At 44.7% G+C, this 14412-nt stretch overlaps 1 protein-coding gene across 1 annotated transcript in view; it reads right to left on the bottom strand.

Moving 5' to 3' along the window:
• Positions 1-14412, bottom strand: part of LOC147596814 (A disintegrin and metalloproteinase with thrombospondin motifs 6-like) — a 217315-nt gene that overhangs the window by 127830 nt on the left and 75073 nt on the right. The window contains exon 8 of the mRNA XM_086769521.1: positions 5420-5525. Within this exon, the coding sequence (XP_086625647.1) occupies positions 5420-5525 (106 nt within the window). The remainder of the gene's footprint in view (positions 1-5419; positions 5526-14412) is intronic.

Raw genomic sequence — 14412 nt, 5'->3', positions numbered from 1 at the left:
CAGCTGGAATCCCTGTCTAGGGAAGCCACCATTGACAGGGCGATTGGAAGAGAGTCAGCAGCCTGCAGCCTCTGGAGACAACTCCTGTCAGGTGTGAGGGACAGGTATTTCTTTAAGGAAGATATTGTATGCCACCCAAGCAAGTGGACCACCATGGAGAGAGAAAAAAACTATCCAAGGGGTTTCAGAAACTTGAAGAGGATAGGTCTTACTCCCCATCTGCACGGACCAATATCTCAGCTATTAGAAGAAGACCTCGTCCTCCTCCTCCTTAAGGGAGACAGTACAAGCAGCAAGGTGACCTGTGGTTTACCTTGCGTGACCAAGGAGAGGATATGAGGAAGTGGGATGGAAAGCCTACCTCAGCCGTAGAGGCATGGGTACGTGAGTTGAGAGGTAAAACAATTGCAAAGGGAGGTTCTCCCAGGAAAACTGCTGCTCCAGTCTCCAGTGGGCAGTTCCCCAGACAGCGTAGAATGGCTGACCTCACCTCTGATCCTATGGAAGGGGCTTCTGATTCGTATTCACAAAAGGTGACTAGAAAATATTATAAACAGGACTAGAGGGGCCCTGCCTCCAGCCAGGCGGAGGAGAGGGACAACAGAGTTAATTGGACTGTATGGATTAAATGGCCTGGCACATCAGACCCACAGAAGTATAAGGCTCTAGTAGACACTGGTGCACAGTGTACCCTAATACCATCAAGCTATAACGGGGCAGAACCTATTTGTAATTCTGGAGTGACAGGAGGATCCCAACAGCTGACTGTATTGGAAGTCGAAATGAGTTTGACTGGGAATGAGTGGCAAAAGCACCACATAGTGACTGGCCCAGATGCTCCATGCATTCCTGGTATAGATTACCTGAGGAGCGGGTATTTCAAAGACTCAAAACTGCACCGGTGAGCTTTTGGTATAGCCACTGTGGAGATGGAGGAAAATAAACAACTGTCTACCTTTCCCAAGCTCTCAAAGGACCCTTCTGTTGTGGGGATGCTGAAGGTTGAAGAACAACAGGTACCAATCGCTACCACCATGGTGCACCAGCGGCAATATTGTACCAACCGAGACTCCATAATCCTCATCCTCAAGCTGATTCATCAACTGGAGAGCTAAGGAGTGATCATAAAAACTTGCTCACCCTTTAACAGTCCCATATGGCCAGTGAGAAAATCTAGTAGAGAGTGGAGACTAACAGTGGACTATCATGGCCTGAATGAGGTTACGCTACTACTGAGTGCTGCCATGCCAGACATGCTAGGACTTCAGTATGAACTGGAGTCAAAGGCAGCCAAGTGGTATGCCACCATTGACATCGCCAATGCGTTCTTCTCCATCCCTTTGGCAGCAGAATGCAGGCCACAGTTTGCTTTCACTTGGAGGGGTGTCTAGTACACCTGGAATTGACTGCCCCAGGGGTGGAAACACAGCCCCACCATTTGCCATGGGCTGAGCCAGTCTGTAGTGGAAAAGGGTGGAGCTCCAGAACACCTGCAATACATTGATGACATCATTGTATGGGGCAACACAGCAGCAGAAGTGTTTGAGAAAGGGGAGAGTAATCCAAATCCTTCTCAAAGCCGGTTTTGCCATAAAACAAAGCAAAGTCAAGGGGCCTGCACAAGAGATCCAGTTTTTAGGAGTAAAATGGCAAGATGGACATCATCACATTCCAATGGATGTGGTCAACAAAATAACAGCTATGGCTCCACCAACTAACAAAAAGGAAACACATGCTTTCTTAGGCGTTGTCGGCTTTTAGAGAATGCATATTCCAAATTAGAGTATGATTGTAAGCCCTCTCTATGAAGTGACCCCAAAAGAAGAACGATTTTAAATGGGGCCCTGAACAATGACAAGCCTTTGAACAAATTAAACAGGAGATTGTTCATGCAGTAGCCCTTGGGCCAGTCTGGACAGGAGAAGGTGTGAAAAACTTCCTCTACACCTCAGCCAGGGAGAATGGCCCTACCTGGAGTCTTTGGCAGAGAACATCAGGGGAAACCTGTGGTCGACCCCTAGGGTTTTGTAGCCAGGGATATAGAGGATCCGAGGCCATTATATTCCAACTGAAAAAGAAATACTGGCAGCATATGAAGGAGTTTGAGCTGCTTCAGAAGTGGTTGGTACAGAAGCACAGCTCATCCTGGCACCCCGACTGCCAGTGCTGGGCTGGATATTTAAAGGGAATATCCCTCTGCACATCATGCAACTGATGCTATGTGGAGTAAATGGGTTGCACTGTGCACACAGCAGGCTCAAACGGGAAACCCCAATCGCCCAGAAAACTTAGAAGTAATCAGATTGGTCAGAAGGCAAAGATTTTGGAATGCCACCAGAGGACTTGTGCTGAAGAGCCCGCATTGTATAATAATTTACCAGAAAATGAGAAGCGATATGCCCTCTTCACCGATTGGTCCTGTGGTATTGTAGGAAAACACCGGAAGTGGAAAGCTGCTGTGTGGAGTCCTACACGATGAGTGGCAGAAGCCACTGAAGGCCAAGGTGAATCGAGTCAGTTTGCAGAGGTGAAAGCCATCCAGCTGCCTTTAGACATTGCTGAAAGGGAAAAATAGCCTGTACTCTGTCTCTACACTGACTCATGGATGGTGGCAAACGCTCTACGGGGGTGGTTAAAGCAATGGAAACAGAGCAACTGGCAGCGCAGAGGCAAGCCCATCTGGGCTGCTGCATTGTAGCAAGATATTATGCCCGATTAGAGAGTCTGGTTGTAAAAGTACTTCATGTAGATGCTCACGTACCCAAGAGTGGAGCCACTGAAGATCATCAAAACAACCAGCCAACCAGCAGGTGGATCAAGCTGCTAAGATTAAAGTTTCCCAAGTGGACCTAGACTGGCAACATAGGGGTGAACTATTTTTAGCTGGGTGGGCTCATGACACCTCAGGCCATCAAGGAAGAGATGCAACATACAAATGGGCTTGTGATTGAGGAGGGTACTTGACCATGGACACTATTGCACAGGTTATCCATGAATGTGGAACATGCACCACAATTAAGCAAGCCAAGCTGTTAAAGCCTCTGTGGTATGGAGGACGACGGCTGAAGTATAAATATGGAGAGGCCTGGCAGATTGATTACATCACGCTCCCATAAACCCACCAAGGTAAGAACCATGTGCTTACAATGGTGGAAGCAACCACTGGATGGCTAGAGACATATTCTGTACCACATGCCACCACTTGAAACACTATCCTGGGCCTTTTACTGAAGGTATTGTTGTGGTTTAACCCCAGCTGGCAACTAAGCACCACACAGCTGCTCACTCACTCCCTGCCACAATGACATGAGGGAGAGAATTAGAAGGGTAAAAGTGAGAAAACTCATGGGTTGAGTTAAAGACTGTTTTATAAGTAAAGCAAAAGCCATGCACACAAACAAAGCAAAACAAGGAATTCATTCACTACTTCCCATTGGCATGCAGATGTTCAACCATCCCCAGGAAAGCAGGGCTCCATCATGCATTATGGTTGTTTGGGAAAACAAACACCATAACTCCAAACATCCCCTCCTTCCTTCTTCTTCCTTCAGCTTTATCTACATAGTATGTTCATTTAAGACCATGCTTGCAGTGCAACTTTCTTTAATCACTGTGCATCGCATACAATCTAATGAATATGATTTATACTTTTATTTCAAAACAGAATTTGACATGTCATGCAAGATACAGGAGGAAGTGAAAGCCTCAAACAGCTGAGGTTTCAGATTTTTAAAGGATCTTACTTATAAGAAGCCAAAAGAAATGGATTGAAGAAAACACAGATGGTAAAAAAAATAATAATCCTGTGTTCACAGGATATACACTGGCAATATTGTTTTTCTCCAATTCTAATTGAAGTCTAAGCTTTTCAAATCAACTATTGTGATCATGCCAGCGTCACATGATAAAATAGCTGTATATATTTAAATTATTTTCATGTATCTGTGAAATAATCTGCATAAAAGATGTAGTTGTATGACATACTGTCGTAGTTCAGCCCCGATCCGGATCAGACTACGCAATCTCTCTCTCACTCCCCCCCACCCTCCAAGAGAATAGGGAGAGATAATATAAGAAAAAAGGCTCGAGGTTTGAGATAAGGACAGGGAGAAATCCTTAAAGTTACCATTAAGGGAAAAAGGCAAAGGGGAGCGACTTCTAGCAGTTTCCTACAGCAGCTACCACCTTAGGCCTCCTCTCACTAAACAAAACCACAACACATACATAGAATGAAGATGTGGTATCGTAGGGTTTTTTTGTTAAACATGTGACTTAAATTCACAGCAAGGTCACATATTACTATAAGAGATGTTATTAACAAGAATTCCAGATCTATGAGTGATTTGGAGGAGCTCTTTCCTCAACAGCGGAAATATATTTTCCTTTATTCTATCTTTTTTAACTCATGCAAGTAAAGAAGGAAGGAAATGAAGATGATGAGAATTACATGTGTTTTAATTTTTTTTTAATCTTATACGATTGCTTCTGTATTCTAGAACAGTGCAACTACAGTGTTTTTTTCATACATAATATAAATGAGATCATACTTGCCAAATTATTATCTTACATGATAGGTGGGCTGGAAATAAGTGTTTACTTCCAACTGCTACTTTTGTTCAGCAGATTGATAGCTTCCATTTCAGTCTGCATTGGAACTTTTAGCAGTTGCATAAGCTAATAATTGGAAAAACATGTCATCCATAACTCAGTGTTGGTCAACCCATGTAAACAAAGAAGGAAACTTCTTGATAATAGAAGGTGCCTAGTATTTTTAGAGTCATCACAACATACTAACAATGCTGTCTTTTGAAGGAAGACCTGAAATATTTCCAGACCAAACTCTACTCAGATTTTATCAGTCTCATAACATCATGCTCTTTAAAATGATATGCTAGTGCTTAAAATGTAACAAGTGATGCTATGACTGTTTTATCTGTTTCATGCTTGAGTAAAAGATGACTATAAGTGTATGAATATTGAAAACAGAATCAATATTTTAATTAAAATAGTTGGAATTATATGTAAGACAAAATAACAAAAAGCAAAAAAATTACCTTTTAACTGCTTTTGTTTCATAAAGAAAGAGGGGAGGGGATTTTCAAAGCCAAATATTTTAACATATGAAACAGAGTACGAAGGTTGTGAGCCAAATCTCAAAAGGAATGATTAAACTGGAATCTGAAATCAAAGGGTAAACAATGAGTCTTCAGTACTAAAGTTAAAGCCCTTGGAAATATATACTAAATAAAATGTCCTCCCATTCATGAATGCTATATACAGAAACACAGAGCACCAGAATAGAGATGGTACAGCCATGCAGGAAAAATAATCATAGAATCATAGAATGGTTATTAAACTAATATTGAAAAGGTAATACATTAAAATGTGGTGTTTTTTTTTCTTTTTTAAACTCACTCACTTGTGACCAATCTCGTGTGCAATGGTAAAAGCTGAACCTAGGCCAATGTCTTCATTAATGCTGCAGCTCCTTTCAGGCTCACACATTCCAGCCACAGAGGCCAAGCCTGAATAAACAAAAGGAGACAAAAAGGTCATGCCAAGGTGTTTCAGTCTTAAAAGCCCTCGTTATAAATGCCTGGATTCTTTTTAATAACCTCTATGCACAGAAGGAACAGTTGGCAAAAGGTTAACTTTCTAGTCATTTGCAAAAATCACTGGGGGGAATTTCACTTTGCCAGCTAGACATTTTTTCAACTACAGTCAGTGCTGGCAAATGTAGATTTATAAGTTTTACTTCTGGTAACTTGGGACCACCTAGTTACTTGAGCCAGGAGAGGGAATTCAAGAAAGCATTTCTATTTTAACATTCTTGAGCCTGAAGAAAGCAAAATGTATCCACATTATTTTTCCAAATAAATGTTTAAGTTTAGTGGGTTCATAAACACATACAAGCAACTTTTTTAGCTATGAAAAGCCCCACATGGTACATTTAAAAAAATTATAAAAGCAAAACTGAGTGCATTCATGAAGAAAGAGGAGACATGTTAATAATAAACATTCATTTAACAATTGAAGTATTTTCCATTTGTCATCCATCATGTTCTTGAATTAAAACCGTACTGTATTACAAGTGCTTTTAAAAACTTCCTTTAGAGAGAAAGTTTTTCCTTATTTTATACATTCTTCAGTAACAGATATCACACAACATACTGCAGACATAATTTGCTGCCACTAGAGAAAGCTCTAAACATCAGATTTACTTAATGTATTCCTCCCTAGGATTTCTTACCTAAAAAAAGGCATTAATTCTTTCTTTAAGGAAATTACCTGCTCAGTTCACTACACTATAACAAAATAATGACTGGAAAAAGTGCTAGTTCAAATTATTCTGTTTGGACTAGCAGAAGCAAGTAATGACAAGTGCTTCCTGGCTGTGTCCACATTAGCAAGTAATTTGGAGCCATAGGAGTTGGTCATCAGAGTGAAGCACTGATAGTGAGACTCCTAACATATCTTTGAATGAGAGTTGGACATTCTACTTTGGACTAGTTTAATCCTATAGGCGAAATATATTCACTACATATGTGGTTCAAAGTTTACAAAAGGAAAAAATAGTTCAGCATATCATGAGAATACAGCCCATATAGTGATTTAGACCTTAACGTCTCCTGTAGACACATATGGAGAATCGGGGAGAATGTGTTCTGACTCAATTTAATCAAAAAAATCTAGTTTGCACATACAAAAACTACTCTGAAAACCAAACTGGCATAAACAAAAGGTGACAACGTGTGCCTGTAGAATTTGCATCAAAACAGTAATACTGCTCTAAATCAAATCACCGACGTAGACATTCCCACTGAGGACATGATGAAAGACCAGAAGAACAACTATCCATAAGAGAAAATCTGTAAACTGTTTGCAGCATGCACCTATAGAAAATAAAATAATTACAGTTCATCTGCCTAAACTATGCTATTCTAATTGAGTAGGGTATTCTGAAGAACAACATGGCAATACATACATAACAACTGATATGTTCCCTTGCAAAGTTCACAACATTTGTAACAAAAGGGACAGGTGAGGCAGGAGTGGTGGAGTGGTGGCCCTCTACATCAAGAAATGGATAGAGTGTGAAGAGCTGTCTCTGAAGAATAGCCACGAGCAGGTTGAAAGGTTATGGGTGAGAATTAGAGACCGAGGCAACAAAGGGAACCTTGTGGTCGATGTTTACTACAGGTCACCTGATCAAGGGGATCCTATTGACGAAGCCTTCTTACTCCAGCTACAGGAGGCATCGCACTCACAGGCTCTCGTCCTGCTGGACGACTTCAACCACCCCGACATCTGCTGGAAAAGTGGCACGGCAAGCCGTAGGCAGTCCAGGAGACTCCTGGAGTGCACTGAGGATAACTTCTTAAGCCAGGTAATAGACAGCCCTACCAGAGGGAATACTGGACCTGATGGTCACCAACGCAAGTGAGCTAATTGGTGACGTCAAGACTGGAAGCAGCCTGGGCTGCAGTGAGCATGCACTGGTGGAGTTTGCAGTCCTGAGGGAAATGGGTCAGGCAAAGAGTCAAGTCAAGACCCTGAATTTGAGGAAAGCAAACTTGCAGCTCTTCAAGGAGTTAGTCAATAGGACCCCCTGGGAAACCGCCCTCACGGACAACAGAGCAGAACAGAGCTGGCAGATCTTTAAGGACGCCTTCCGTAGAGCACAAGAGTCCTCGATTCCCAGGTGTAAGAAAGCAGGCAAGAAAGGCAAGAGACTGGCATGGCTGAGTCAAGAACTGCTGGTCAAACTAAAGGCCAAGAAGGAAATGCAGAGATGGGGGAAGCAGGGACAGGTATCCTGGCAAGAGTATAGGGATGCTGCCCAGTTGGGTAGGGATGGGGTCAGGAAGGCCAAGGTGCGGCTGGAGCTGAGCTTGGCAAGGGACACAAAGAATAACAACCATAGAATCATAGAATTTTTAAGGTTGGAAAAAGACCTCCAAGATCATCAAGTCCAACCGTTAACCTACTAAACCATGTCCTGAAGGGCTTCTACAGGTATGTCAGCCAGAAAAGGAAGGACAAAGAAAGCGTATCTCTCCCCCGATGAACACGAATGGCAAACTGGTAACAACAAATGAGGAGAAGGCTGAGGTACTCAACAACTTTTTTGCCTCAGTCCTCACTGGTAACTCTTCTTCCCACACTTCTCAAGTGGATGGACCTCAGGGCAGGGACTACAGGAGCAAAGTCCCTCCTGCTGTAAGAGAAGATCAGGTTCGTGACCACCTCAGGAACCTGAATATACATAACTCTATGGGACCCGATGAGATGCATCCCAGAGTCCTGAGGGAACTGACTGATGTAGTTGCCAAGCCACTCTCCAAGATATTTGAAAAGTCATGGCAGTCAGGTGAAGTCCCTCTTAACTGGAAAAAGGAAAACATTGCACCCATTTTTAAAAAGGGTAAAACGGAGGATCCTGAGAACTACCGACCTGTCAGCCTCACCTTTGTGCCTGGGAAGATCATGGAACAGATCCTGCTAGAAGCTATGCTGAGGCACATGGAGGACAGGGAGGTGGTTCGAGACAGCCAGCATGGCTTCACCAAGGGCAAGTCCTGCCTGACAAACCTAGTGGTCTCCTATGATGGAGTGACTACATCAGTGGACAAAGGAAGAGCTACAGATATCATCTACCTGGACTTCTGTAAGGCCTTCAACACAATCCCCCACAGCATCCTTCCTTCTAAATTGGAGAGATATGGATTTGATGGGTGGACTGTTCAGTGGATGAGGAGTTGGTTGAATGGTCACATCCAGACGGTAGTGGTCAACGGCTCAATGTCCAGATGGAGGTCGGTGACAAATGGTGTCCCTCAAGGGTCCATACTGCCATCCAAAGGGACCTGGAGTAGTGGGCCCATGTGAACCTCATGAGGTTCAATAAGACCAAGTGCAAGGTCCTGCATGTGTGTCGGGGCAACCTCCAGTATCAATACAGGATGGGGGATGAAGGGATTGAGTGCAATCCTGCCAAGAAAGACTTGGGGATACTGGTGGGTGAAAAGCTGGACATGAGCCGGCAATGTGTGCTTGCAGCCCAGAAGGCCAACCACATCCTGGGCTGCATCAAAAGGAGTGTGGCCAGCAGATCGAGGGAGGTGATTCTGCCCCTCTACTCCGCTCTGGTGAGACCGCACCTGCAGTACTGCATCCAGCTCTGGAATCCTCAGTATAGGAAAGATATGGACCCGTTGAAGCGAGTCCAGAGGAGGGCCGCAAAGATGATCAGAGGGATGAAACATATCTCCTATGAAGAAAGGCTGAGAGAATTGGAGTTGTTCAGTCTGGAGAAGAGGAGGCTCCGGGGAGACCTTATTGTGGCCTTCCAGTACTTAAAGGGGGCCTATAAGAAAGATGGGGACAAACTTTTTCACTATAAGGACAATGGTTTTAAACTGAAAGAGGGTAGATATAGAGTAGACATAAGGAAAAAATTTTTTACATTTAAGATGATGAAGCTCTGGCACAGGTTTCCCAGAGAGGTGGTGGATGCCCCATCCCTGGAAACATTCAAGGTCAGGCTGAACGGGACTCTGAGCAACCTGATCTCATTCAAGTTGTCCCTGCTCACTGCAGGGTGGTTGAACTAGATGACCTTTAAAGGTCCCATCCAACCCTAACTGTTCTATGATTCTATGATATGTCATGCAAACTCAAGGCCTCTGGTTTCTGCTTGGGTATGTGCATTTCATCCCACCTTGCTCTTTCTTGTTAGATATAGCTAAATGAATCCTAAACTTCTCATACTCACTAAGCACAGAAACAAACAAACAAACAAACACACACTTGTCTTCCTTGTTTGTGGTCTAGTGGGTCCTGTCTCAGCTGTTCTCCTGTTTTTAAGGAAAAATTGAGAGAAAGGGGGCAAAGTCTAATCTATCCGGAATAAAAATCTGAGGACACAGATAACAGCATCTTGAGGGTTTGCCTCTGAAGCTCTAAATCAGAATCTTCCTTATCTGTTGCTAAGTTATGAAAAAGTATTAGAAAAAAATGGAATCATTTTTCCTGTCTGGATGTAAATTGTTCTGCTATTTGTAGTAGCAGTCAGGAAATTGCTACCACATGAAATTCACTATTTTTCTTTGCTTCTTGCTCACTGATCATTACCTGCAACAAAAATACCTCTGCTCTTAAAGCTTTTCTGCCTCAAGGAAAGGTATGAATGGGTAAAAAAGTAGTGATCTAGGCTTCTGACAGCTGTCCTTCAGGTACCTGTGTAACTCTGTATTAACAGTTTCCTGTTGTCATCGAAAAGATGACATGAAAATATAGCTAAAATATTATAAAAGATGATTTACTATTGGAGCTGCTATTTCTAGGTTTGTTTTTTTTTTTCACTCTAGTTCAAATATCACCTAGTATCTTCAGTAATTTTTTTTTATGAAATTCACAGATGGTAGTAATTAAAGTAGAGTTGCAAATACTGGTAATGTTAGAAAAGTATCTCAAAATCCCGAAGAAAATAGAACTACAGGAATAGATTCAGACTACTATTCTTACTTCATGCTAATATAAATACAATTTCAGTGGCATCCCGACACTTAAAAATGAAATTTAAGAGTTCAGAAGACAGCAACACAGAGAAGTAAGATGAGATAGAGTAGAACTGAAATATGAAAAAACAAACCCCCAGATACTACAAAAAAAATACTGAATTGCTGCAGTGGGCAAAGAAAAGGGAATTAATCCCCACAGTTGATGATGCTTTTGAACTCCCGACATGGGAAAAGATAGGAAAAGAGCTGTGGGATGAAATAAGTAAGGGATCAAAGGAGGCGAGCAAACTCTCCACCGTGTGGAGGCTAATTAACGAAACATTGATAAGCATGAAAGCCGAACGTTCAGTTCCCACATCTGCTTTTGCAGCCTTAACTCCAGCCGGCGGGTCCACCTCTGCTACTAGCATGCTGTTCTCGGGTCCAATGAGCCCTGCCGCCGCCCCGGCCCGTGCTGAGGGTGGGGGGGTTCGAGCCCCAGCAAGGACTCCAGGAAATGCAGCCACAGCCCCTATAACTATAGATATGTGGGCACCAGAGGGAAAAACTGCCAAAGGCTTTTCACCACCACCAGATGTACCACCGCCAGGCACCCCGCCACACTGCGCCAGTGCAGGCTCAGAGTCACGAGCCTTTTCGCCGGCACCAACAGCTCCGGTTTATCCCCCGTTACCACCTTCTTCCCTGCCACCACGGCGTGAGGAAGAGGGGGATGAACACTCATCCGTCTTGAAGGATGCACAGCTGCAAGAGACGCTAAAAAGGCTGGAAGCCCTAGAGGTTCGCCTAGAAGCGTCGCTGGGAAACTTGTCAACTCCTTCGCCTGTGCCACATCGAGACCTGCCAGCATCCAACCTATTCGTTCCGAACGGAGCATCGGGTGAGATCAGTCTTTTTGCACCTTTGCAAGGGACGCCGGCGGGAGGGGCCGGGGTTTTGAATCCGATAGTGCAGTGGAAAGAGGTGATTCGAGATGCTTTGATAGAAGGAGAGCCTTTGCCCATGGCATTTCCAGTTGTGACCAATAATACTGGGAGAAGTGTGTGGCAAGCATTAGACTGGAAAATATTGAAGGAAGCTAAAAGTACAGTGCAGTGCTAAAATCATCATATACTCAATCTGTGTTGCAGCATATTTTTTTGTCACACTTGTTAACTCCTTATGATACTATAATGATTGTCCAGATGCTTTTGCTACTGTCACAGCAGCTGCAGTTCTTTCAGCACTGGCAGACTGTTGGATACCTGGAGTACCAGGGGCACTTAGTGAACAATCCAGACTGAATGGAATTGTTATGTTTGTGAGCAGCAGGCCTCAAGGACATCACTGAAGCCGCTTGTGAGAAAGTACTGAAGCTGCCTGTAAGAAAGTACTGAAGCCACCTGTGAGAAAGTACTGAAGCCACCTGTGAGAAAATAATGAGGCTGCCTGTGAGAAAGTAATGAAGCTGCCTGTGAGAAAGTAAACGAAGCAACCTTGAGAAGAAGGAAAACAGCTGGCATACGTGACTGGGGGCTGAACGTGACACAGGGTGCAGGTGGAGAGAGCCGTGCGCGTGAACAAAGAGACTTAACGAATCATATTTTAGCTAGGAGTGCGTGCATGATATAGTTAACCAATTAGTAGAGAGCTTGCGCATGATACGGAATTAGAAGGGCTATATTAACCGGGATGTATCAACAATAAATTGGCATTTGCTTGATCATATTGGTTGTGAGCAGTGTCCGTGACTTCCGCGTCAACAGGTGGCGCCCGAACAGGGACCCTCAGATCGGTGTTGGACATCCCGACGGAACCGAAGAAGGAAAGAAGAAATGAGGGGGCGGAAGCCGGTCGAAGGCGAGTGCTGCCCCAGCACTCGGGAAGTCGCTATAGCGCAAAAAGGTACAAAAGGTACGGAGGGAATCTCGTCTTGGCCAGGCGAGCGGCCGGGGAGGAGATGGGGTCCACACTGACCAAAGAGGAGTCAGCAGTGGTTAAGCTCCTCCAACATATGCTCTCTATGAGAGGACTGAGTTATGACTTGGCCGTCCTAGAAGCTTTGCTGCAGTGGGCAAAGAAAAGGGAATTAATCTCCACAGTTGATGCTGCTTTTGAACTCCCGCCATGGGAAAAGATAGGAAAAGAGCTGTGGGATGAAATAAGTAAAGGATCAAAGGAGGCGAGCAAACTCTCCACCATGTGGAGGCTAATTAATGAAACATTGATAAGCATGAAAGCCAAACGTTCAGTTCCCACATCTGCTTTTGCGGCCTTAACTCCAGCCGGCAGGTCCACCTCCGCTACTAGCATGCCGTTCTCGGGTTTAACGAGCCCTGCCGCCGCCCCGGCTCGTGCTGAGGGTGGGGGGGTTCGAGCCCCAGCAGGGACTCCAGGAAATGCAGCCACAGCCCCTATAACTATAGATATGTGGGCACCAGAGGGAAAAACTGCCAAAGGCTTTTCACCACCATCAGATGTACCACCGCCAGGCACCCCGCCACGCTGCGCCAGTGCAGGCTCAGTCACGAGCCTTTTCGCCGGCGCCAGCAGCTCCGGTTTATCCCCCGTTACCACCTTCTTCCCTGCCACCACGGCGTGAGGAAGAGGGGGATGAACACTCATCCGTCTTGAAGGATGCACAGCTGCAAGAGACGCTAAAAAGGCTGGAAGCCCTAGAGGTTCGCCTAGAAGCGTCGCTGGGAAACTTGTCAACTCCTTCGCCTGTGCCACATCGAGACCTGCCAGCGTCCAACCTATTCGTTCCGAACGGAGCATCGGGTGAGATCAGTCTTTTTGCACCTTTGCAAGGGACGCTGGCAGGAGGGGCTGGGGATTTGAATCCGATAGTGCAGTGGAAAGAGGTGATTCGAGATGCTTTGATAGAAGGAGAGCCTTTGCCCATGGCATTTCCAGTTGTGACTGATAATACTGGGAGAAGTGTGTGGCAAGCATTAGACTGGAAAATATTGAAGGAAGCTAAAAGTGCAGTTACTCAGTATGGGCTAAAATCATCATATACTCAATCTGTGTTGCAGCATAATTTTTTTGTCACAGTTGTTAACTCCTTATGATATTAGAATGATTGTCCAGATGCTTTTGCTACCGTCACAGCAGCTGCAGTTTTTTCAGCACTGGCAGACTGCTTGTGATAAGGCAACTGCAACTCCTCGACAACAGGGTGATCCATTATTCGGGGTGCAAACTCAAATGCTGATGGGAGCGGGACCCTACACACGATCTGATTGGCAAGCGTAATTTGCTATTGAAGTGTTACATCTGGGCCAAGATTTGGCTTATAGAGCGCTTGCTAGGGTGCACGATGAAAAGTCCGGACCTGCCTTTACGTCAGTAAGGCAAGGTCCCACAGAACCATATGGGAAATTTATTGATCGGTTGCACACCGCAATTATGGCTCACCCTGATCTGGATGATGACATGAAAGCAAAGTTTTTAGATATGCTTGCCTTTAATAATGCTAATGAAAAAACTAAGAGAGCCCTTAGTGTGCTGCCAAAAGGATCTAGTACAGGGCAACTGCTGGAAGCTGCCGAGCGAATGTTAGAACAAGAAAAGGCTCCAGTCATGGTTGCTGCTGTAGGTGCAGCAGTTAAACCGTTGATATCAATAAAGCGGTGCGTGATTAACTGTCTGTAACCCCCATTCCCTCTTCCCGCCCCCCATCCCTGTCCCGCTCAGGGGGCAGGGGAGGGAGGTGGAGATGGTGTTAAGCCCGGGAAGAGGGAGGGTTGGGGGGAGGTTTTCTTGTTCCTTTTTTCATTATCCTGCTTTGGTTTTAGTGATGGTCTGTTTTGCTTGTAGCGGTGGCTTTAAGGATCCCTCCCTATTCTTGTCTTAAACCTCGGGTTTTAGTTTTCTTTCCTCCTATATGCCCGGGGCCACAGCCGCC

The sequence above is a fragment of the Chlamydotis macqueenii genome, chromosome W (genome assembly GCF_036417535.1).
Source record: "Chlamydotis macqueenii isolate bChlMac1 chromosome W, bChlMac1.mat, whole genome shotgun sequence".
Classification (NCBI taxonomy): Eukaryota; Metazoa; Chordata; class Aves; order Otidiformes; family Otididae; genus Chlamydotis; species Chlamydotis macqueenii.
Note: the sequence above shows the minus strand (reverse complement) of the source record. Positions and strands in the feature narration are given on the sequence as shown.